We start from the raw sequence: 21,207 nt of genomic DNA on the forward strand, positions 1-21,207 counted from the left end.
TGGCACAGCCCAGCAGTCTAAGACATTTGCTACTGACATTGTACATAGTTATATTATGTAAGAACAATGGTGCAACACAAATAAAAATWATATTTTATTACAAATGAGCTTTCTCCCGCGTTGGATAGTGGTCGCTGTCCGTGGGTTCTGAAATACATCAGTGCACTGTTGAATTGGTGCCTTTTCCTAGACCGTGTTGCTAAGTGCATAATAGCAAAGTATATTGGTGTTGAGAACAATGCGGAGGAGGCAGCAGCGGAGTTAGGTGACAAGAAAAGAGCTCTAAGTTTTATTTTCTAAGAACAGTGAGGAGAGAGGAAKCCCCAAATTAATCAGGTCTGTAATCAACAGCCTAACCGTTAAATGTGCCTGGTTTTATAAATCACACTTATATATCTACAAAAATAAGACAGATCCTGCTTCTGTTGCCTTTTGAGTGTATCAGGTTTGAAGGTAAGACCCAGATGAAGACTGTTTTGAAGTAATAATGTTTATAACAGCGTCCGCGTCAGGCAGGCGAGCTCAGAGACAGGACAGGCAAAGGTCAAAACCATTAGGGCGAGAAAAAGAGAGACTGGTGAAAAGCAGGAGCTGAGACAAAACGCTGGTTGACTTGACGAACAACATGATCTGGCAACAGACAAACAGAGAACACAGGTATAAATACACAGGGGATAATGTGGAAGATGGGCAACACCTGGCGGGGGGTGGAGACAATCACAAAGACAGGTGAAACAGATCAGGGTGTGACAGAGTGTTTGTTAAATAGCCTACTGATTCCTTGAGCACCAAGCCTCACGCAACCACAACTTGTCGGTTAAACAATTTCCCAAATTCGTCTGTTTTTAATCTTTGCTATGCTGTAATAAAGGCTTTACACTTTTTTTATTAGACCAGCCTCTCTGGTATCATTTATAATTCTTTTAGTGTTGTTTACACTGTTCCTGTAACGGCTGTCTTCGGGTGAAAGAGAGGAGGACCAAACTGCAGCGTGATGATAATCCATATTTTAATAGGCTACTTAAACAACGAACAAAAACAACAAACTGACAGAAAGAACCGAAGACGCTACAGTCCCGAACTAGTGAACACAGACCAGATGAACACACGAAGAGGAACAATCACCCACAAAACACACTACAAAAACAGGCTACCTAAATATGGTTCCCAATCAGAGACAATGACTAACACCTGCCTCTGATTGAGAACCATATCAGGCCAAACAAGAAACCCCACATAGAAACAGACAACATAGATAATAACCACCCAGCTCACGTCCTGACCAACTAAATAAAGACTAAACAAAGGAAATAAGGTCAGAAACGTGACAGTAAACCCCCCCCCCAAGGTCCAGCGCCAGAGCCGCAAAACCTGAACCTATAGGGGAGGGTCTGGGTGGGCATCTGTCCACGGTGGCGGCTCTGGCGCTGGACGTGGACCCCACTCCACCATAGTCTTTGTCCGCTGCACTGACGTCCTTTGAGCGGCGACCCTCGCCGCCGACCCTGGCCTGGGAACCCTAATAAAGGGCCCCACCGGACTGAGGAGCGCCTCTGGACTGAGGGGCGCCTCTGGACTGAGGAAACTCCTCCGGACTGAGGGGCAGCTCATGACTGAGGGGTAGCTCATGACTGAGGGGTAGCTCATGACTGAGGGGCAGCTCATGACAGAGGAGGTAGCTCATGACAGAGAGGTAGCTCATGACAGAGAGGTAGCTCCATGACTGAGAGGTAGCTCATGACTGAGAGATAGCTCAGGACTGAGAGATAGCTCAGGACTGAGGGCAGCTCGGACTGAAGGGCGCTCGGATGAAGCAGCTCCGGACTGAAAGGCAGCTCCGGACTGAAGGGGCAGCTCCGGACTGAGGGCACTCCGGACTGAGGGCAGCTCCGGACTGAAGGGCAGCTCCGGACTGAGGGCAGCTCCGGACTGAGGGGCAGCTCCGGACTGAGGGGCAGCTCGGATGAGGGCAGGCCCATGACTGAGGGGTAGCCCACGACCGAGGGGTAGCTCACGACCGAGGGGTAGCTCACGACTGAGGGTAGCTCATGACTTAGGGGTAGCTCATGACTGAGGGGTAGCTCATGACTGAAGGGCAGCTCATGACTGAAGGCAGCTCATGACTGGCGGGCGGCTCTGCGGCTCCTGATGGCGGCGGCTCTGGCGCTCCGGACTGGCGGTGGCTCTGGCGGCTCCTGACTGACGGGCGCTTCTGACGGCTCAGGCCAGACGGCGGCTCTGACGGCTCAGGACGACGGGCGGCTCAGGCGGCGCTGGACAGACGGCGGCTCAGGCGGCGCTGGACAGACGGCGGCTCAGGCGGCGCTAGACAGACGGGCAGCTCAGGCGGCGCTGGACAGACGGGCGGCTCAGGCGGCGCTGGACAGACCGGGCAGCTCAGGCGGCGCTGGACAGACGGGCAGCTCAGGCGCGCTGTACAGAACGGCAGCTCAGGCTTGCCGAGGCGCACTGTAGGCCTGGTGCGTGGTGCCAGAACTGGTGGTACCGGACTGGGACACGCCACATGGGCGAGTGCGGGGAGAAGGAACAGGGCACACTGGATCTTTGAAGCGCACTATAAGCCTGGTGCGTGGGCCGTAACTGGTGGTACCGGACTGGGCGGTGCGGGGAGGAGGAACAGGGGCGAGTGCGGGGAGGAGGAACAGGGCTTACAGGCTCTGGAGACGCACGGAAGCCTGGTGGGTGGTGTTAGCACTGGTGTACTGGATAGACCGGACCGTGAAGACGCACTGGAGGTCTCGAGCTAATGGCCTGCAACAACCGTCCTGGCTGGATGGTAACTCTAGCTCGGCACGTGCGGGGGCGCAGGCACAGGACGCACTGGCTGTGCAACATACGGGAGCACCAGTGCGCAACGCCGGCACAGATATCCTGGCCCAAGGAGACCCACTGGCTGTCTGGAGAGCAGGGCTGGCACCATCTTCCCTGGCTGTCCTCACCCTAGCTCGGCAGATGCGGGAGCTGGGATGTAGCGACCGCGCTAAGCATGTGTACTGGAGACACCGTGGTTCTACCCCGCATAACACCGGTGCCTGACCAGTACGACGCTCTCTCTCTCCATAGTAAGCACGGGGAGTTTGCGCAGGTCTCTTACCTGGCTTCGCCACACTCCCCGTGTTCCCCCTCAAAAAGGGCTATTGCAAAGCTCTTCTTATTATTAAAGATGTAATTTAAGTATAACTCTGACTGGTGTGTAGTTTGTAACTCTCCTCATTTGGTAAAGCAGAAAAATGCCCTCACACAATGTAAGAAATGCATAAAATGTAAAAAAAATACTGCATAGTTTCCTAAGGACTCGAAGTGAGGCGACCATCTCTGTCGGCGCCATCTTGCTAAGGTAGTTGTTGGGCCAGTAACTGAAAGGTTGCTGGTTTGAATCCCGAGTCGACAAGGCTCTGTTGATGTGCCCTTGAGCAAGGCACTTAACCCCAATTGCTCCTCCTGTAAGTCACTCTGGATAAGAATGTGTCTGCTAAATGACAAAATAAAAAAACACAACATTTATCTCCTTTAATACCACTATGGCACAGGCCAGTGAAGCAAGAGAGCAGATCATGTGGTTCACCATGTACAGAACTGTCCTTTACTCCCATACACGTGTTGAACATTAGCTCAGTTCCATTGATTTACCATAGCTAATTGGTTAAAAATGCTTTGTAAATCTTTTCCATGATTATTATCTTCTTTGAGAAAGACATTTCTGGTAACTCTTCTTCTAGCGTAGGCCGGCCCGAGACTGGCCAAGTGCATTCTTATACAATACCAACTTGCTGAGCAGCATATCAATGCACAGCTCACATTCCCACTCTAATGTGTTCAAAGTTAGGCTGTGGAGAGAACCTAATACAACAATAGATACTATAGGAAGAGTTTTCAGTTGAACATCTGACCAAAATAAGATTCAAATGGGGTTTTTGATCAAAATCATCAGTGATATTTATTTACAGAATCCCTCAATGTGCTTTTTCACTCCTTTTTCAGGTGTAAGTACAGGGCTGCTTATGTCGGAAACCAATCAAATCACAATCAAATCATGAAGTATATTATATAAGTCTTCATAAATTAATAACAGTATTTCTACTTAATGAAGGTGAACAGTAAATGTATTCCAATGAAACTGCTTGCGAACACTAATTCATTCCAGAGAAGAACTGTTTTTTTTTCATATTCAGCAAATGCATTTTTAACCCATAGTCTTGGGATCCATATGATCACAAAATAGACCTACACCCAAGGAGATCCTCTTCACCCTTAACATGGTCCGCTACCAATGGGTCTCTCGCTCACTGTCTGTAAAATTTGAGACATCAGTGGCCTGGATAAACCTACTTTGCCCTCTCTCCAAGACAGACCACAATACTCCATTTGCACCTCCCCTACTCTCTCACACGTCTTTGTTCTCGGGAGTTGTCTTTGTCCTCTGGATATTACACCCGTCTTTCCTTCTGAAGCCAGGCATCAGGGCTGTTTCCATGGCGACTAGCAAATATGGTGGAAAGGGAAAAGAAAATCAATGGACAATGTGCTGAAGAAAGGAGCTGGGAACATGATAAAGGCTTGTTAAAGCAGCAATGCCTTGTTCTGATTTGTTCACCCTGATTCATTTGCCATATTAAGCGCATTGAGAATGACTATCAGTGCCTATGGGGGCTCAATTTAGGTTTGATTAAAGACATCAATGGCCATCATTTAAAATAACCTTTAAAGACAGAACATGGAAGCTTGTTATGGACACTAATGATGTTGAAACCCAATGATTCAACAGTTTAGTTTGGTGTGACACATCCTCAGTGTGCTAGAACTCTCTGAACATGCAATCTGATTGTGTAAGACACCTGGGCCTCGTTTCACTACATAATTGAGAAACTCAATGTTCCCTGTAATTAAGAATAGATACTACACTCTTAAAAATAAAGGTAACAGTTGAAACCAAATAAGGTTCTTCAGAATGATGCCATAGGGGAACCTTAAAGGGGCATTTCACCACTGCTGTAGTTAACAATATATGTCCATTAATATGTTATTAACATATATGTTTCATAAAAATTTAGAATTTTCTCATTACATGAAAAAAAGAGCGTTTCTTCATTTCAGCGGTAGAAACAGGCCAACTAAATGTCCTGGTTGTAAGGAAACCACAATGTCCAGAATTCATATTGATTTCAGGACGTGGAGGACCACCCCGTTGAGGTGTATCCAATTGATGTGAGAAATATAAAAATGTGTCGCACCAGCCTTCGCTTTGGCTCTCCCTCCTGTCCAGCTCAGGCGTTTGGCGTCGCCGGCCTTCTAGCTGTTGCCAAACATACTGCTGGCAAATGCCCTTCACTCATCAACCTTGGACTTGTCTCGTCATCATTACACACACSTGGTTCCAATCCCCACTCTGTCACTGTATATATACTCCCTCTGCCGTTTGTCTTTGTCGGTCATTGCAAATGTTACTTGTTTTCCTGAGAGGAATCTCGCCTACTATTTCCTGAGTACTTTATATTATGCACTTTGGGTTCGCCCTGTGGCTTTTTGTTTATGAAGATATACATARARRTWTWCACCTTTATTTAACCAGGTAGGCCAGTTGAGAACAAGTTCTCATTTAAAACTGCGACCTGGCCAAGATAAAGCAAAGCAGTGAGACAAAAAACAACAACACGGAGTTACACATGGGATAAACAGAAGTACAGTCAATAACAATAGAAAAATCTATATACAGTGTGTGCAAATGGAGTAAGGAGGTAAGGCAATAAATAGGCCATAGTAGTGAAGTAATTACAATTTAGCAAATTAACATTGAAGTGATAGATGTGCAGATGATGATGTGCAAGTAGAAATACTGGTGTGCAAAAGAGCAAAAAAAGTTAATAAAAACAATATGGGGATGAGGTAGGTAGTTGGATGGGCTATTATAGATGGGCTGTGTACAGCTGCAGCGATCGGTGAGCTGCTCAGATAGCTGYTGCTCAAACTTTTGAGCACAACAGCGTTTGGGTTTCGTCCCGCTTTGATCTATGGTGCTTTAAATTAACTCAGTCGTTCTAAACCTGCGACTGCCTCCTGCCTACTCCTCTCTACACCAGTGACAAAATGTCTGTGTTTGTAGCCAGCGCTTTCAGCCAGCTAGGAACTGAAGACTCAACTGATGGGGATGCCGTGTCGTCGAACGTTGAAAGTGATGCTATTCCATCGAGTTTACCCTTCACTTCAAAGAAGAAGGCATCTGATCAGCCAACATCAGCGCAGCAGAAGAGAGGGCAAGCTGCGTTAAGGTAGCGAACTACATTTCTTTATCTAAACCAAAATATAGCTATCTAGCTTTCATAATACGCTGGCAAGACATTCCAAAGCATGCCAATGTAATTAGCCAGCTGCTATCTGGCGATGCGATTTGTAACTTTGCAAGCTAACATTAGCCTTCTCAGGTTACGTTAACTAACCATTAGCTAGCTAACGGACTACCTCAGATGCTAACGTGACTATATGTGTTCTATTTAGAGTCCAATCCCATCAACATTTGAAGAGGCTTCAACATCAATCTCAGCACCAGGAACTAGTGTATGTCACCTACAATCTACTAAATCTTTCCATGACGAGCAAATAAATATACTGGAGCCAGGCATAAACATGGTCCGTGTCTTGTCATAGTTGGTGTGTTTACAAGTAGGCTATAACATCACCAAAATCTGCTAAACCATTACCAACACAATAAGAGGTTCACCAGCTGAAGAACATTCTGGAACCTGCCTGGAACATTCAACCAACACAACATCCATATTCAGGTAGACTGATGTTGTAGTATAATATGGAATGCCTAATATGCTCACAACTGAATTGTGATATAGATATTTCTAGCTGTTGTATGTATATAATGGTGTTTTATACATATATTTTTACAAGTGTACTGACAAGTGACAAAATGATRCCAGGTGCATCGGAAACTAATGAAGTGTTGACTTCAAATTCAAATAAAATGTTATTTGTCACATGCGCCGAATACAACAGTTGTAGACCTTACCGTGAAATGTTTACTTACAAGCCCTTAACCAACAATGCAGAGTATGAAAATATTTGCTAAATAAACTAAAGTAACACAATAAAATAACAACGTGGCTATATACAGGGAGTACGGTACCGAGTCAATGTGCAGGGGTACGGGTTAGTTGAGGTAATTTAGGTAATATGTAGATCGGGGTAAAGTGACTATGCATAGGTAAAAGCGAGTAGCAGCAGCTTAAAAAAGGCGTCAATGCAAATAGTCTGGGTAGCCATTTGATTAACTGTTCAGCAGTCTTATGGCTTGGGGGAAGAAGCTGTGAAGGAGCCTTTTGGACCTAGACTTGGCGCTCCGGGACTTGCTTTGTGGTAGCTTCGGTAGCAAAGAGATCAGTCTATGACTTGAGTCTTTGACAAAAATGAGGGCCTTCCTCTGACACCACCTGGCATAGAGGTCCTGGATGGCAGGAAGCTTGGCCCCAGTGATGTACTGGGCTGTACTCACTACCCTCTGTAGTGCCTTGCGGTCGGATGCCGAGCAGTTGCCATACCAGGCTGTGATGAAACCAGTCAGGATGCTCTCAATGGTGCAGCTGTAGAACTTGTTGAGGATCTGAGAACCCATGCCAAATCTTTTCAGTCTCCTGAGGGGGAATAGGTTTTGTCGTACCCTCTTCACGATTGTCTTGGTGTGTTTGGACCATGATATTTTATTGGTGATGTGYACACCAAGGAACTTGAAGCTCTCGACCCGCTCCACTACAGGCCCGTCGATATGAATAAGGGTGTGCTCAGTCCTCCTTTTCCTGTCATCCACGATCAGCTCCTTTGTCTTGCTCATATTGAGGGAGAGGTTGTTGTCCTGGCACCACACTGCCAGGTCTCTGACCTCCTCCTTATAGGTGGTCTCATCGTTGTCGGTGATCAGGCCAACCACCCTTGTGTCGTTGGCAAACTTAATGATGATGTTGGAGTCGTGCTTGGCCACGTAGTCATGGGTGAACAGGGAGAACAGGAGGGGACTAAGCACGCAACCCTGAGGGGCTCCCGTGTTGAGGATCAGAGTGGCAGATGTGTTGTTACCTACCCTTACCTCCTGGAGGCGGCACATCAGGATGTCCAGGATCCAGTTGCAGACGGAGGTGTTTAGTCCCAAGGTCCTTAGCTTAGTGATGAGCTTTGAGTGCACTATGGTGAACGCTGAGCTGTACTAAATGAACAGCATTCTCACGTAGGTGTTATTTTTGTTCAAGTGGGAAAGGACAGTGTGGGGTTCAATAGAGATTGCTTCAACTGTGGATCTGTTGGGATGGTATGCAAATTGGAGTGAGTCTTGGGTTTCTGGGATAATGGTATTGATGTGAGCCATGACCAGCCTTTCAAAGCACTTCATGGCTACGGACGTGAATGCTACGGGTTGGTAGTCATTTAGGTAGGTTACCTTATTGTTCTTGGGCACAGGGACTATTGTGGTCTGCTTAAAACATGTTGGTATTACAGACTCGGACAGGGAGAGGTTGAAAATGTCAGTGAAGACACTTGCCAGTTGGTCAGCGCATGCTCGCAGTACACGTCCTGGTAATCAGTCTGGCCCTGCCTGGAACACCCTGGAAAAACAGTCCAAATAGTGTCTAGCGGTGAGGTTTCCCTTTAACCCTTTAAATGGGATGGTTATTTGAAGAACCATACAAAAATCAAGAGCTCCAAAGAACCATTATTGTTTCTACAATAATATGGAACCAATAATGGTTATTTTGATGTTTTTTGTGTTGTTTTGGGTGTTGAGCCTGATTTGCATATTTCCCATGGTGCATTTAGAGGGAATTTTACAGTTAAAATGATCTATATATTGACAAGATATTGGACTGACCACTTTAACCTTTCAGTAATACCCATCCCGGATCCGGGAGCATCCTCATCAAAAAAGCTGACTAGCATAGCCTAGCCTAACGGGACAGGGATATCATATAATATAATATTTCATGAAATCACAAGTCCAATACAGCAAATGAAAGATAAACATCTTGTGAATCCAGCCATCATTTCCTATTTTTAAAATGTTTTACAGCGAAAACACATATGTATTTCTATTTAGCTACCACAATAGCCAAAGACTCAACCGCATATTTTCACCATGTTTCTACCGCATAGGTAGCTTATCAAAAACCAACCAAATAGAGATATAATTAGTCACTAACCAAGAAACAACGTCATCAGATGACTTTCTTATAACATGTTATACAATAAATGTATGTTTTGTTCGAAATGTGCATATTTGAGTTATAAATCATAGTTTTACATTGCAGCTACCATGAAAATATCACCAAAGCAGCCAGAATAATTCAAGAGAGCAAAGTGAAATACCTAAATACTCATCATAAAACATTTATGAAAAATACATGGTGTTACAGCAAAATGAAAGATAAACATCTTTTTGAATCCAGCAAATTTTCTGATTTTTTAAGTGTTTTACAGCGAAAACACAATATAGCATTATATTAGCTTACCACAATAGCCAAACACACAACCGCATTTATTACCGCATAGATAGCATTCGCAAAAACCAGCAAAAGATATAAAATTATCACTAACCTTGAACAACTTCATCAGATGACAGTCTTATAACATCAGGTTATACAATACACTTATGTTTTGTTCGAAAATGTGCATATTTAGAGCTGCAAACCGTGGTTATACATTGTGAATATGTAGCATCGATTCACCAAATTGTCCGGAGCTAGTTTGGACACTCACCTAATCTGACAAAAGACTCATCATAAACTTTACTAAAAAATACTTGTTGTATGGCAAATGAAAGATACACTGGTTCTTAATGCACAGCTGTGTTAGATTTTAAAATAATTTACCATAACAAACAGCTTGCGTTATTGCGAGACAGCCCCGCAAAACGGCGGAGAATAGAAATAACATTTTCCACAGAAATACGAAATAACATCATAAATTGTTCTTACTTTTGCTGAGCTTCCATCAGAATCTTGTACAAGGAGTCCTATTTCCAGAATAAATCGTTGTTTGGTTTTAGAATGTCTTTTTCTCCTGTCGAATTCGCGCCACAATGCTAGCCAAGCTTGATGACGTTCCCAGTTTCTCTCGACGCAAAGAACGGAAAACTCCAAAAGTCCCAATAAACGTTGAATAATCTGATAAAACTCGGTTGAAAAACATACTTTACGATGTTATTATCACATGTATCAAATAAAATCAGAGCTGGAGATATTAGCCGTGTATACCGAACGCTTATCAGAAGACAATATGGAGGTGCTTCGCACGCCTAGGTAGAGAAAAGAAATTCCTGACCTGCCACTCCAAAAGCTCTTGTTCGACCTCAGATCAAGCTAGACACCCCATTCCACCTTCCACTGCCTGTTGACATCTAGTGGAAGGCGTATGCAGTGCATGCATATCGATAAATATAAGCCAGTTGAATAGGCAGGCCCTGGAACAGAGCCTCGTTTTCAGATTTTTCACTTCCTGTATGGAAGTTTGCTGCAAAATGAGTTCTGTTTTACTCACAGATATAATTCAAACAGTTTTAGAAACTTGAGAGTGTTTTCTATCCAATAGTAATAATAATATGCATATTGTATGATCTAGAATAGAGTACGAGGCAGTTTAATTTGGGCACGATTTTTTCCAAAGTGAAAATAGCGCCCCCCTATTGACAAGAAGTTTTAACAATGCGATTAAATGTCTGCAAAGGCAGAAGACAGGTGGTAGCAGGCAGGAACATTCTAGCCAACAATAGGGCAGACACACGTGAACAACAGGCACAACTCTGATATTTAAAAAAAAATCTMAAATTTGCCGTAATGCCTTGTGCGTCCATTTATATCAGTACATTCTAAACAACCTAAACATTACGAAACTTCAATTTGATCAAATTAGCCCCACTTAGCAAATTAGGAATTCAATTTTATGTTGACCGAATTCGACACTCTCATTAACCTTCAGGCAAAAAATCCCCATGTCACGCAGACAAATTTTAGGGTGGAGTCAGCCCTCTCGGTTCGCTTCTTCCTCTCTGGTACCACCCATTACTGTGTTTGGGGCCTTATGTATCAAGTGTCTCAGAGTAGGAATCTTGATCTAGCATATCTAAATAATCTGATTCAATATGATCTAAAAGGTAAAACTGATGCTAGCACTTTGATGAKGCTTTTTGACTACGGCATAAGAGCAACGCAAGATGTACATTTTCCCAAAATTCCTAATCTTCTATTGTCATCAACGTATGATTCAAGACAGGATTCAGCCCTCTGTGAATATCAACATCCCAATATTAATATATATGAATATAACATCCCAATCAACCAGTCATGTGGCTTTCACCAAGTGAGATCCTAAGTGAATATGCTATCATTGCATTATTTAAGACGATACAATACATATTTCCTAAGGCCTTATTTTGAGGGCTTAGTTMACCCTAATACAGTGGCACATTATACTGGCTTGCAAAGTGATGTGTAATTCCGATTGGAATCCAGCCAGAGTGGGGATAGCTAACATTTAGAATTTTTAAGAGTTAAGAAGACTAAGATAAGAGACTACATAAAGGATCTAAACTCTGCATCGTTGGGAAAGAGCTTGTAAGATCCCGAGTGGAGCAGCGGTCTAAGGCACTGCATCTCAGTGCTAGTGGCGTCACTACAGGTCCTGGTTTGATTCCCTGCTGTATCACAACTGGCCATGTTTGGGAGTCCCATAAGGCGGCGCACAACCCAGCGTCGTCCGGTTCAGGGTTTGGTCGGGGTAGGCCGTCATTGTAAAAATAATTTGTTCTTAACTGACTTGCCTAGTTAAATAAAGGTCAAATAAAATAAATAAATAAAGCATTCAGTGACTTGTACAAAGCCCCTGATACTTGTTGAAATGTTCCCTGGCTTTCCCCACCGCAACAGGAGACCCCAAACCCAAAGCTCCTATTTCAATGAACAGCTTTTAGTTATGGAAATAAATATTTAATAATGAACATCTCTACAAACGTACAATTCAAACACAATTCACAAAAAATAGGGCAAAACATACAAAGGAGTATGAACAGTCATAAACATAACAAATACATTCTATATAGGCTTTGATTTAAAAACAACAGCTTCTTTAATCACGTACCAAACCGGCTCTAATATCCCACAGCAATAAAGTAAATGGTGTGGGACAAAAATACTCCATGCACATTGCACACTCTCCACACATGCAAACACTTCTAGTAAGTGTCCACATTAAAGCTGGAATCCTTAATGGTGAAATTGCCACATCCGTTTGCGATATTACAACAACCAAATAAGTTAATGCAAACAACAAACACTGTGTTTTTCCCGCCGCGGACATGATTGTACGCGCGAAAGAACACCAGCATATGTACTGCATTTTTTTGTTACTACGACACTCCCCAGCTCTGCTTCGTCAACAAAACAAAAACAATAACAACAGCTGTGGGTCGTACAGTGACGCTGTTTCCCCTACTGCAGATTCCATCTTTAAAGACCTATATACAAAAAAAGCCACGAGGCAAATGCAGTTTGCCTTGCTTCTCTATATTACATTACCACAATACTGACTTCACCTATTGTTGGGAAACCACCTCCCATCCCATACTGATATAACAAAGTGAATTTAAACTGTACATTTCAAATGCATTGTAATTAACTCGTTAAACATTTCAACTTTTTATCACAGTCAATTACAAATTGTATAATTTTGTTTAAAAACATGTAACATATTGCATTCATCCAATAGTTGTGACACTTAGACATCAATGGGTTCAATGAAAGCTGCCAAGAAGTGAAAAAATGAGCAAATGATAGTTAGTTGCAGACAGTTAGATTATTCAACATTTTACTGACTTTTAGCTTAGGTTTAATAAAAATGAAAAACATCCAGAAGAACACACCTCCTTAYAGGTACTTCTCTTTTCCTCTTCCAGTAACATCCAAAGGTCATACGGCCTTGTCCTCTGCCCTTCAACGGAGACCTGACAGTGGACGAACCTCTCGTCTGTTCCCTCTCCACTCCAGGTAGGTCTGTCCCTTGGTATGCCTCTGCACACAGTGTAAAAGTAATTTTGCCTGAGGAACCACAAAACACTCACCGATGTGATACTCATACAGTACATGGTCATTATGGTAGCACAAGTGGGGGCCACAATCTGGCTCCGGACCGCATGTTTTAGACTCCTCTAGTCTATGCAGACCCGGGCTTACACTTGGCCAGCTCATAGAAGCCCTTCCTCCTGGCTCTCCTCAGGTAGTCCAGGACTAGGCCCGTGGTGGTCACCATGATACCCACACAGACAGCAGGAATGACTATGTGGTTCCAGTCTGGTGAAGTACTGGAGTGCTTCTCTGGAAGCCAAGGGAGGAGGGGAAGAACAGGGAGACAGTGAGGACGAGACAGATTGCCTAACATTTTTGATTTGATGTTTTTACAGCATTCGAGTCCTCTCAAATGACACCAGTGTTTGTTATTGGTGGATGGAATTTCCTTGGCTTTTGCAAGCTTCACTGTTCTCAAACTACTGTATACTGTTGTCAGGTCTATCTCCGTAGTCACTGTTCCCAATTTCTCAGTTCAACATGGGGTTCAAAAAGGTTTCAAGTAACTGGTTTTATTGTGAATTATATTTCATATAATAATAACAAATATAATAATTATATTTGTGGTGAAGGGAAATAAAGAGCTCTCTTCCTGTTTCTTCTAGCATGCCAAGCTAAAGAACGAACACTGAACCACATCACTCACCTATGACGTTGATGCTGAAGATCTCGGTCTCATAACCCAGGTCATTGGTAACATTCACCTGGTATAGGCCTGTATCATTGGGCGTAAGGTTAACCAGCAGGAAGTTCCCATCCGGGGAGTAGAGCTCTGTGCCATTATCCAGTTTCCTTAAAACCACAGCAGGTGGGGGGAAACTGACAGAGCGACAGCAGATGGTGACATTTTGGCCTTCCTGCACCTCAGCAGATGGATATATCAGGACTGTTGTGTTCCTAGGAGGTGCTGGACACAAGGAAAATAGAACACACATCAATACTGAGGGAAGACACTTGAGACTGCCTTGGGACAACAAAGGAAAACATTGTATGAATATAGTACAGTTATAGTCTGAAATACTGTACGACCTTTAGTCTATTGGCAGTTTACAATGCAACATACAATATTTATACAAAAGTATGTGGACACCCCACCGTCATAGGATGCCACATTTCCAACAAGTCAGTTCGTCAAATTTCTGCCCTGCTAGAGCTGTCCCGGTCATCTGGTAAGTGCTGTTATTGTGAAGTGGAAATGTCTAGGGGCAACAAAGGCTCAGCCACGAAGTGGTAGGCCACATAAGCTCACAGAACGGGACCGCAGAGTGCTGCTATAAAAATCGTCTGTCCTTGGTTGCAACACTCACTACCAAGTTCTAAACTGCCTCTGGATGCAACGTCAGCACAAGAACTGTTCGTCAGGAGCTTCATGAAATGGGTTTCCATGGCCGAGCAGCTACACTCAGGCCTAAAATCACCATGCGCAATGCCAAGCATCGTTTTGTTTTTCATGGTTCGGGCTAGGCCCCTTAGTTCCAGTGAAGGGAAATCTTAACGAATCGAAACGATTCTGTGCTTTCAACTTTGTGGCAACGGTTTGGGGAAGGCGCTTTCCTGTTTCAGCATGACAATGTCCCCGTTCACAAAGGTGAGGCGAGGTCCATACAGAAATGGTTTGTCAAGATCAGTGTGGAAGAACTTGACTGGCCTGTACAGAGCCCTGACCTCAACCCCATCGAACACCTTTGGGATGAATTGTAACGCCGACTGCAAGCCAGGCCTAATCGCACAACATCACTGCCCGACCTCACTAATGCGCTTGTGGCTGAATGGAAGCAAGTGCCCAGAGCTATGTTCCAACATCTAGTGGAAAGCCTTCCCTGAATAGTGGAGGCTGTTATAGCAGCAAAAGGGGGACCAACTCCATATTAATGCCCATGATTTTGGAATGAGATTTTCGTACCATTACTGTCTGTTATATTGTTGATTACTGAGCAAAATGTGTGAAACTACTGACAACAGTGTGTGAAATATCAACGAGGCATGTTCTATAGAATCCATTATCTAGAATGACTTTATGTCATTTCATGTTGTTGAGTTCCTGTGCAGTGTTAAGTGTGGTATAAGTGTGATATTCTATTTTGGTACAGTGTGACAACAGCTCAGCCAATGACGAACTTATACAGCATGTTCTTAGATACTGACAGCTCCCCAGGGGTGGAAAAAGTACTCAATTGTCATACATGAGTAAAAGTAAAGATACCTTAACAGAAAATGACTCAAGTAAAAGTCACCCAGTAAAATACTACTTGAGTAAAAGTCTAAAAGTATTTGGTTTTAAATATACTTAAGTATCAAACGTAAAGGTATAAATCATTTCAAATTTCTTATATTAAGAAAAACATAATTTTCTGTCTTATTTTTTTTTTAACGGATAGCCAGGCACATATTCCAACACTCAGACKTAATTTACAAACAAAGCATTTGTGTTTAGTGAGTCCACCAGATCAGAGGCAGTAGGGATGACCAGGGATGTTCTCTTGATAAGTGTGTGAATTGGACAATCAAAATGTAAAAAGTACATTATTTTCTTTAGGAATGTAGAGAAGAAAAATATAAATAGTAAAGTACAGATACCAAAAAAAGTACTTAAATACTTTACACCACTGCAGCTGCCACATGACGATAGAACGGCCACACTCCAACAAATGAGAGAAAATACAAGACCATAAACAAGAAGCAAAAACAAGAGATCTGTGGTTGTAGAGAACAGTAACTTCATTGAAGAAGCAAAAAAAGCTAATCAGGGTTAGGGAAAGTTTACTGTTGTTGCCAGTATGAATGCGTGGGAGGAGAATAAAGACGTGATGTGCTGTGTTCTTGCCAGAAGCCTGGCACCCACCTTTGACTGTAATGTGTGTGCTAGCTCGCTGGCTGCCGTGCTCATTGAAGGCCTCGCACTGGTAGAGAGCAGAGTCTGCTAGCAGGGCAGAGGAGAGGGTGAAGGAGATGGAGGAGCCATTGCTGGACTGGAGTTCTATATCCTGGCCCTCAGAGAGTCTCTTCAGCACCATACGTCCCACTGGAACTCCGTCCGACAGGCAGGACACCGTCACGCTCTCCCCTTCCTTCACCTCACTGGCTGGGCTCACTGTGATAGTGGTGTTGGTTGGGGGAGCTGCCAGAAGGGAAATCATCCAGGATAGAGAACACAAGACAAAACTTTAGCTTGCTAGTTTAGACATTGCTTTATTGAGATTGCTCCTCCAAACAGACTTTTTAGACAAAGCTATAAAGATTACTCCTAACTATTAAACTATCACAGAGTGACACCAAACAGTAATGATCCAAAATACAGAACCAAGGGGAAATTCAAAGTCATCCTACCTTGAACAATGACGTTCACGCTGGCTGTGATGTTTCCAATGGTGTTGCTCACCACACACTCATATTGACCAGAATCCACCAGTGTCATCTCTGTAAGGACAAGCTCCTCGCTCTGCCCCACAATAACAGCCTGTCCATCTGGACCAATGGCCTTCCACTGTYTATCTGGTCTGGGGTTCCCTTCAGCATGGCATGACAACGTGAGACTGGAGCCAACTCTCACAGCAGTCGGCTCAGATATTAATATATTCTGTGGCGCATCTGGAGAAAATAAAGAATACATTTTTGATGTGGTTGTTGTAGGTAGGTCTCAATCTAATCCATATTCATGACTCAAATTACATTGCATTCCATTGAGACATTGCTAATTACTAAACTGTGCATGGTAAGTGTATCTTTTGAATTCAAAATATTATTTGTTGCCGTTATGAAAGTTAAGTTCCAAATGTTTCCAAACTGTATAGTAGTTCACTTGAACCAGTTGTCCTGGGGGAGTCCTGGGTGTGTGACTTTTTTTTGTGAGGGTGGGGACAGAACTCTCCATTTCTAACACATATAAACAGAAATGAATCGCACAGCTGACCAAATTCCGCAATATTTTACACTGGGTTAACAGAGATTACCCTTTGTCTAACATGTATACTTTAGTAACTTACAAAGCACTGTGAGAGACACGGTGGTTTCCTTGGTCTTCTCTTCATCAGGCACACCATCCTGATCGTGAGAGGCTCTGCATGTGATGCTTGCCTCTTTKTCCTCTGGGGTGGGCGTGAACCTGTAGCTAGATACAATGGACTCTGCGTCTGTCTGGAGCGTGATGTCTCCTCGCAGCCACTCAAGTCGCAGGTGCTCCACGGGATAAGCGTCTATCACCTCACATGTCAGAGTGTTGGACTGGCCCAAGAGAAGATGGTCGTAGCCTGATATGACAGGAGCCTCTGGAAATGCTGGAATATCAAATGTCGATCGTAGGGCAGCTACACATGTTTGAAATTGGAATTCGTAGACCTACTTTCAACATGTACTGTACATGTACAGTGCCTTCAGAAAGTATTCATACTTCTTTATTTATTCTACATTTTGTTGTGTTACAACCTGAAATCAAAATTGATTAAATATATTTTGCTTTAACACCCATCTACACACAATAACCCATAATGACAAAGTGGAAACATGTTTTTAGATAATTTAGCACATCTATTGAAACTGAAATGCAGAAATATCTAATTTACCTAAGTAATACATGTTAGAATCACTGTCGCCAGTGATTATATCAGTTTTGAGTCTTTCTGGGTAAGTGTTTAAGAGCTTTGCACACCTGAATTGTACAGTATGTGTACATTATAAACATTCTTAAAGCTCTGTCAAATTGGTTGTTGTTCATTGCTAGACAGCCATTTTCAATTCTTGCCATAGACTTTCAAGCCGATTTAAGTAAAAACTGTAACTAGTCCACTTAGGAACATTCAATGACATCTTGGTAAGCAACTCCAGTGTATATTTGCCTTGTGTTTTATGTTATTGTCCTACTGAAAGGTGAATTTGTCTCCTAGTGTCTGTTGGAAAGCAGACTGAAACAGGTTTTCCTCTAAGATTTTGCCTGTGCTTAGCTCTATTGTATTTATTTGTATTCATAAAAACTCTGTAGTCCTTGCCGTTGACATGACAAGCAAACCCATAGTCCTTGCCGTTGACATGACAAGAAAACCCATAACATGATGCAGCCATCACCATGCTTGAAAATATGAAGAGTGCTACTCAGTGATGTGTTGGATTTGCCCCAGAKGTAACGCTTTGTATTCAAGATAAAAAGTACATTTATTTGCCACATATTTTGCAGTTTTACTTTAGTGCCTTATTTCAAACAGGATGCATGCTTTGGAATATTTGTATTCTGTTCAGGCTTCCTTCTTTTCACTCTGTCATTTAGGTTTGTATTGTGGAGTAACTACAATGTAACTTCTCAGTTTTCTCCTATCACAGCTATTAAACTCTGTAACTGTTTTATGGGGTATTGTGTGTCGGTCGGTGACACAAAACCCAAATGTTATCAATTTTAAATTCAGGCTGTAACACGACAAAATGTGGAAAAGTCAAGGGGTGTAAATACTTTCTGAAGTCACTGTAGAACTGATTAAATTGGACTGATTAAATTCACTAATGAATTAAGTTACATACTGCTAACTTTACAATACGTTGTGTGATTATTAAAGTATTAATAAACAATTTATTGATCCATTCATATTTCATGTATAAGCATTTATAAGTATGATAAGCATTACAATTCATAAGCATTCATAATATTTATAATAATCAGTGACAAACTTATAAGCATTCATATGCATTTTATATTGGCTTATTACAATGGTTTATGATGGCTTACTGAATCAAGTTTAATGGACTTACAGTACACTTTGACAACGACACGCTGTTGTTTGGTCAATGCTCCACAACTGACTTTGCAGAGAAGTATGTCATCATGTACTGTCATCACAGGGTCAAAGGCCGCCACGGATTCCGACCCTGAGGTGTGTATTTTAGCAAACATGGGCTTATCCCCCAGCAAAGCCCAGGACATAGTAACCTTTTCGTTACAATCCTTCACCGAACATCGCAGCTCCTGCTTATCACCAACTCTGAAAAATGCACTCTTTGGTTTTAGCTCCACATGAAATGCAAAGGCTGAAATGTAAAATAAGAATTAATTAGAATTCACATTCATAATCAATAACACATAACGGTAACTATAAAGTAGTCTAAGGAATGTTGAGGTCATGACAGTCAATTATTAGTTATAAGGTAGGCCTATTAGTAAATTAGAATATTTAGCCTACTATGGCTGCATATGTACATATCGTCAAGTACAATACTGACATTTTCTGATTAGTTCACATCGCAAGCCTACCCATAATCATATTAAAATGCATGAAACACAGTAGGCTACCTACAGTATATAGATTGAAGACAAGTCACACTGATTGTAAAGTATAAATATGTTGGAATGATAGAAATATAAGCTTACCTATTACTGGTAGTATCACTATCCATAACAGAGACATTGAGCTAGACTGTAAATMTCCTTAGTCCTCCTTTGTTATGCTGTGGATGTTGTGTCTGGTCTGCCCAGTGTCCAGATCCAGAGCCTGTGGATTTATCACTTGTAATAGGGGGATACCAACAGGGGGAAAATATATATTTAAAACACCCCCTTAAAATACCAAGGATGAATTCCCCCACTCCTTGAGTGGCCTCTAGTCTCGTTCTCTGTCTCTCTCTCTCACTCTTCTTTCTCTCTCTCTCTTTGTCTGGTTTGGTTGTGAATGACAACCCCCTCTGCTGGTTTAAATGGAACACAAGATGGTTTCCTTTAAAACGTGATTAAATTCTCTTTTAGCAGCTGAGCAAGATATTTGGGATCCCTCTGAAAATCCCAGACATGATATGTTAACTAACATAGACATGCTCCATACATGAACTATATTGATGTATTTTATCTGTCTGGTTGCCTGCCTGGTTGTCTGTCATGTATTTTTTTATWTAATTTAATTTAACCTTTATTTAACTAGGCAAGTCAGTTAAGAACAAATTCTTATTTACAATGACAGCCTACCCTGGCCTCCCCTAACCCAGACGACGCTGGGCCAATTTTGCACTGCCCTATGGGACTCCCGATCACAGCCGGTTGTGATACAGCCTGGGATCAAACCAGGGTCTGCAGTGATGCCGCTAGCACTGAGATGCAGTGCCTTAGACCGCTGCACCATTCGGGAGCCTAAATGTATACAACATGTATTGAGCTAAATTAAATCCCCATTAACATAAATATATGTAGGCTATCTCTATGGTTTACCACCTAAATGCAGCATTAAGTATACACATAGCAATATAACTAGAATGTATTTCTAGGACAACACCAATGCATCTGAGGATATAGACGTCCATGTGATAAGACCAGTCTGATTTACAGACCAGTATTCACCCACATACAGTGCATTCAGAAAGTATTCAGATCCCTTGACATTTTCCACATTTTGCTACGTTACAGCCTTATTCTAAAATTGAATCCATAGTTTTCCCCTCATCAATCTACACATKATATCCCATAATGACAAAGCAAAAACATGTTTTTAGACATTTTTGCAAATCTATTAAAAATACAAATCTGAAATATCACATTTACATAAGTATTCAGACCCTTTACTCAGTACTTTGTTGAAGCACCTTTGGCAGCGATTACAGCCTCAAGGCTTCTTGGGTATGACGCTACAAGCGTGGCACACCTGGAGTTTCTCCCATTCTTCTCTGCAGATCCTCTCAAGTTCTGTCAGGTTGGATGGGGTGGTGTCGCTGCACAGCTATTTTAAGGTTTCTCCAGAGATGTTTGATCAGGTTCAAGTCCGGGCTCTGGCTGGGCCACTCAAGGTCATTCAGAGACTTTTTCCGAAGCCACTCCTGCGTTGTCTTGGCTGTGTGCTTACGGTCATTGTCCTTTTGGAAGGTGAACCTTCACCCCAGTCTGAGGTCATGAACACTCTGGAGCAGGTTTTCATCAAGGATCTCTCTGTAGTTTGCTCCGTTCATCTTTCCCTCAATCCTGGCTGGTCTCCCAGTCCCTGCCACTGAAAAACATCCCCACAGCATGATGCTGCCACCACCATGCTTCACCGGATAACAGCTGCAACCCCACCCCCAAATTACTTCCCGCGGCTATGGTCAGGCGCCTTTGGATCGTATGAAATTGCTGTGGTATCTCAAT

At 42.8% G+C, this 21,207-nt stretch overlaps 1 protein-coding gene and 1 long non-coding RNA gene across 5 annotated transcripts; one reads left to right on the forward strand and one right to left on the reverse strand.

Moving 5' to 3' along the window:
- The first annotated feature begins 5,429 nt into the window (after positions 1-5,429).
- LOC111952998 (uncharacterized) lies at positions 5,430-7,044 on the forward strand. The gene is made up of 3 exons (XR_002875795.2): positions 5,430-5,756; positions 6,122-6,287; positions 6,514-7,044. It is a non-coding gene; the product is annotated as an uncharacterized lncRNA (long non-coding RNA).
- Positions 7,045-11,871: 4,827 nt separating this feature from the next.
- LOC111952976 (vascular cell adhesion protein 1) lies at positions 11,872-19,896 on the reverse strand. Of its 4 annotated transcripts, none has more exons than XM_023972023.3 (7): positions 19,474-19,896; positions 18,858-19,133; positions 17,108-17,428; positions 16,452-16,712; positions 15,967-16,242; positions 13,771-14,031; positions 11,872-13,070 (listed from the first exon to the last, which is right to left on the reverse strand). In XM_023972023.3, the coding sequence occupies exons 1-7, from the start codon at positions 19,508-19,510 to the stop codon at positions 12,889-12,891; spliced, it is 1,614 nt and encodes a 537-aa protein (XP_023827791.1). In that variant the 5' UTR covers positions 19,511-19,896; the 3' UTR covers positions 11,872-12,888. The 4 variants fall into 4 exon arrangements, with proteins under 4 accessions (XP_023827791.1, XP_023827793.1, XP_023827792.1 ...); XM_023972025.2 differs by having other exon boundaries at positions 11,875-13,070; positions 17,108-17,398; positions 19,474-19,891; XM_023972024.2 differs by having other exon boundaries at positions 12,978-13,373; positions 19,474-19,893.
- Between the last annotated feature and the right edge of the window lie 1,311 nt (positions 19,897-21,207).

The sequence above is a fragment of the Salvelinus sp. IW2-2015 genome, linkage group LG26 (genome assembly GCF_002910315.2).
Source record: "Salvelinus sp. IW2-2015 linkage group LG26, ASM291031v2, whole genome shotgun sequence".
NCBI classification, from domain to species: Eukaryota; Metazoa; Chordata; class Actinopteri; order Salmoniformes; family Salmonidae; genus Salvelinus; species Salvelinus sp. IW2-2015.